The 1820-nt window shown below is 34.7% G+C and overlaps 1 protein-coding gene across 3 annotated transcripts in view; it reads right to left on the minus strand.

The window, feature by feature from the left end:
• The window catches only part of piezo1 (piezo type mechanosensitive ion channel component 1 (Er blood group)), a 134191-nt gene that overhangs the window by 61238 nt on the left and 71133 nt on the right, over nucleotides 1-1820 (minus strand). For all 3 annotated transcript variants that reach the window (XM_032527470.1, XM_032527469.1, XM_032527468.1), the window contains exon 19: nucleotides 995-1171. In XM_032527470.1, the coding sequence (XP_032383361.1) occupies nucleotides 995-1171 (177 nt within the window). The remainder of the gene's footprint in view (nucleotides 1-994; nucleotides 1172-1820) is intronic.

Here is a 1820-nt window from a genome sequence, read left to right on the forward strand (position 1 = left end):
AGCTTAGCTTGTTGAATATTAATGATAACTGGCACAAATGGAGCAGAGTCTTTCTGCAGGCTTTCTATACCACGCTAGAATGGCTTGAAACATGAGTCCATGGTAGAACTGCAGACATTACCACAAAGTAATGAAATACGTGTGGCAGGGTACCTTTAATATTGATATCACAACAATATTGTAGGGTTGACTATTGGTGCTTTCATAATTATTTACACAATAAGATTTGTGGTAAGTGATCATCAATAATATGGATACAAACTAAGTAGTTAAGTCAAATAATTGAACAGCTAGAACAGTGTGGTATCTTCAGAAAATTACATTACTTTACTGTAATAAAGCCGTTAAAACCAGAGAAGGACAACATGCCATATTACGATATCAACAAATGTAAGACAATATCAAATCTTGTATGCTGTTATCCATATATATTACCCAGCCCTACTTTAAGTATAAGCAGACAGAAGAAGAAGAATTCAATGTACAATTTTGGAATTTAATATTCAATGAAAAATACATTCAATATTCAAATGAGCATAAGCCTTAACAGAAAAGGGGTGCAAAACCTATAGAAGTCAACATTTGACCCTATAAGTAAACAGCTTATGTACAAATATTTCAGATATGCAGTTATCCATACAGTTGAATTATTCCTTGTGTAGGACCTGGTTTTCAGATCTTGATTGAAAGTGTAACAACAACACATCTTTAAATGTTATCTATTGTATACCCTACTGTTTTATGGAAGATTCATCTTAAACAATATTACGGTGCATAATGCTGTAACTGATATTTTGTCAAGCTCTGTACTCAAAAACAATTTCAGGTAATTGTACTTTACTTAAGTATTTAAATGTTCTACTCTACTACTACACAATTAATATAATTTATTGTAAAGTTAGTGGTCTGTCTGCCTCTCTGCCTATCTATATTTTTTCCCTTATCCTAAGTATATTGTTGATGCAGAATGTGTGTAAGTGCATGTGTGTCTTACCAGGCTACAGTTACTGGAGTATTCAACAGGGTTGACAACAGTGAGCTGGTACAGCATCTTACACACGATGATGACGCACACCCAGACTGTAGACAGACAGGAAGCCATGGGCCTGAAGCGACCGTAGGGCATTGCCAGAGACCACAACACCACCAGGACGAGGTTCATCACGGATGGCTACGGACAAACACAGAAACAGGACAACATTTAGGTCATATTATACTCGTTCAAAAATAAAGAGCTTTGTGTCAAGTATCAGCTGTGCAGTATTTAATTGCAAACAGAAAAACAAGCTGTTCTGAACGTAGATGAATTACTTGCCCAATACAGAGCTCAAAAATAGTGCACTATTCATTTCCATGAAAGGTGCTCATCCAGCAAATTTGACAAAAAATATAGCTAGAAATATGGATAGATAGATAAATAGATAGATAGATAGATACAGGTATTTATCACGCTCTTTTTGCACACACACTCATTCTTGCCTTTACCTTGGGGCTGCAACTAACGGTAATTGTCATTGTTGATTAATCTGTTGATTATTTTCTTTGATTAATTCATTAGTTGTTTGGCCTATAAAATGTCAGAAAATGGGGGAAAATGTCTACCAGTGTTTCTCAAAGCCCAAGAAGACGTCCTCAAATGACTTTTCTTTTCTTTTTTAACACAAATCAAAGATATTCAGTTTACTGTCACATAAGAGTAAAGAAACTGGAAAATATACACATTTAAAAAGCGCAAAGCAGCACATTTTTTCTTTCTTCAAAAATGTATTCAAACTAGTGTTGTAAATGTGCTGTATGTATATAGCGCTTTTCTAGTCTTA

Source organism: Etheostoma spectabile, chromosome 10, assembly GCF_008692095.1.
Source record: "Etheostoma spectabile isolate EspeVRDwgs_2016 chromosome 10, UIUC_Espe_1.0, whole genome shotgun sequence".
Lineage (NCBI taxonomy): Eukaryota > Metazoa > Chordata > Actinopteri > Perciformes > Percidae > Etheostoma > Etheostoma spectabile.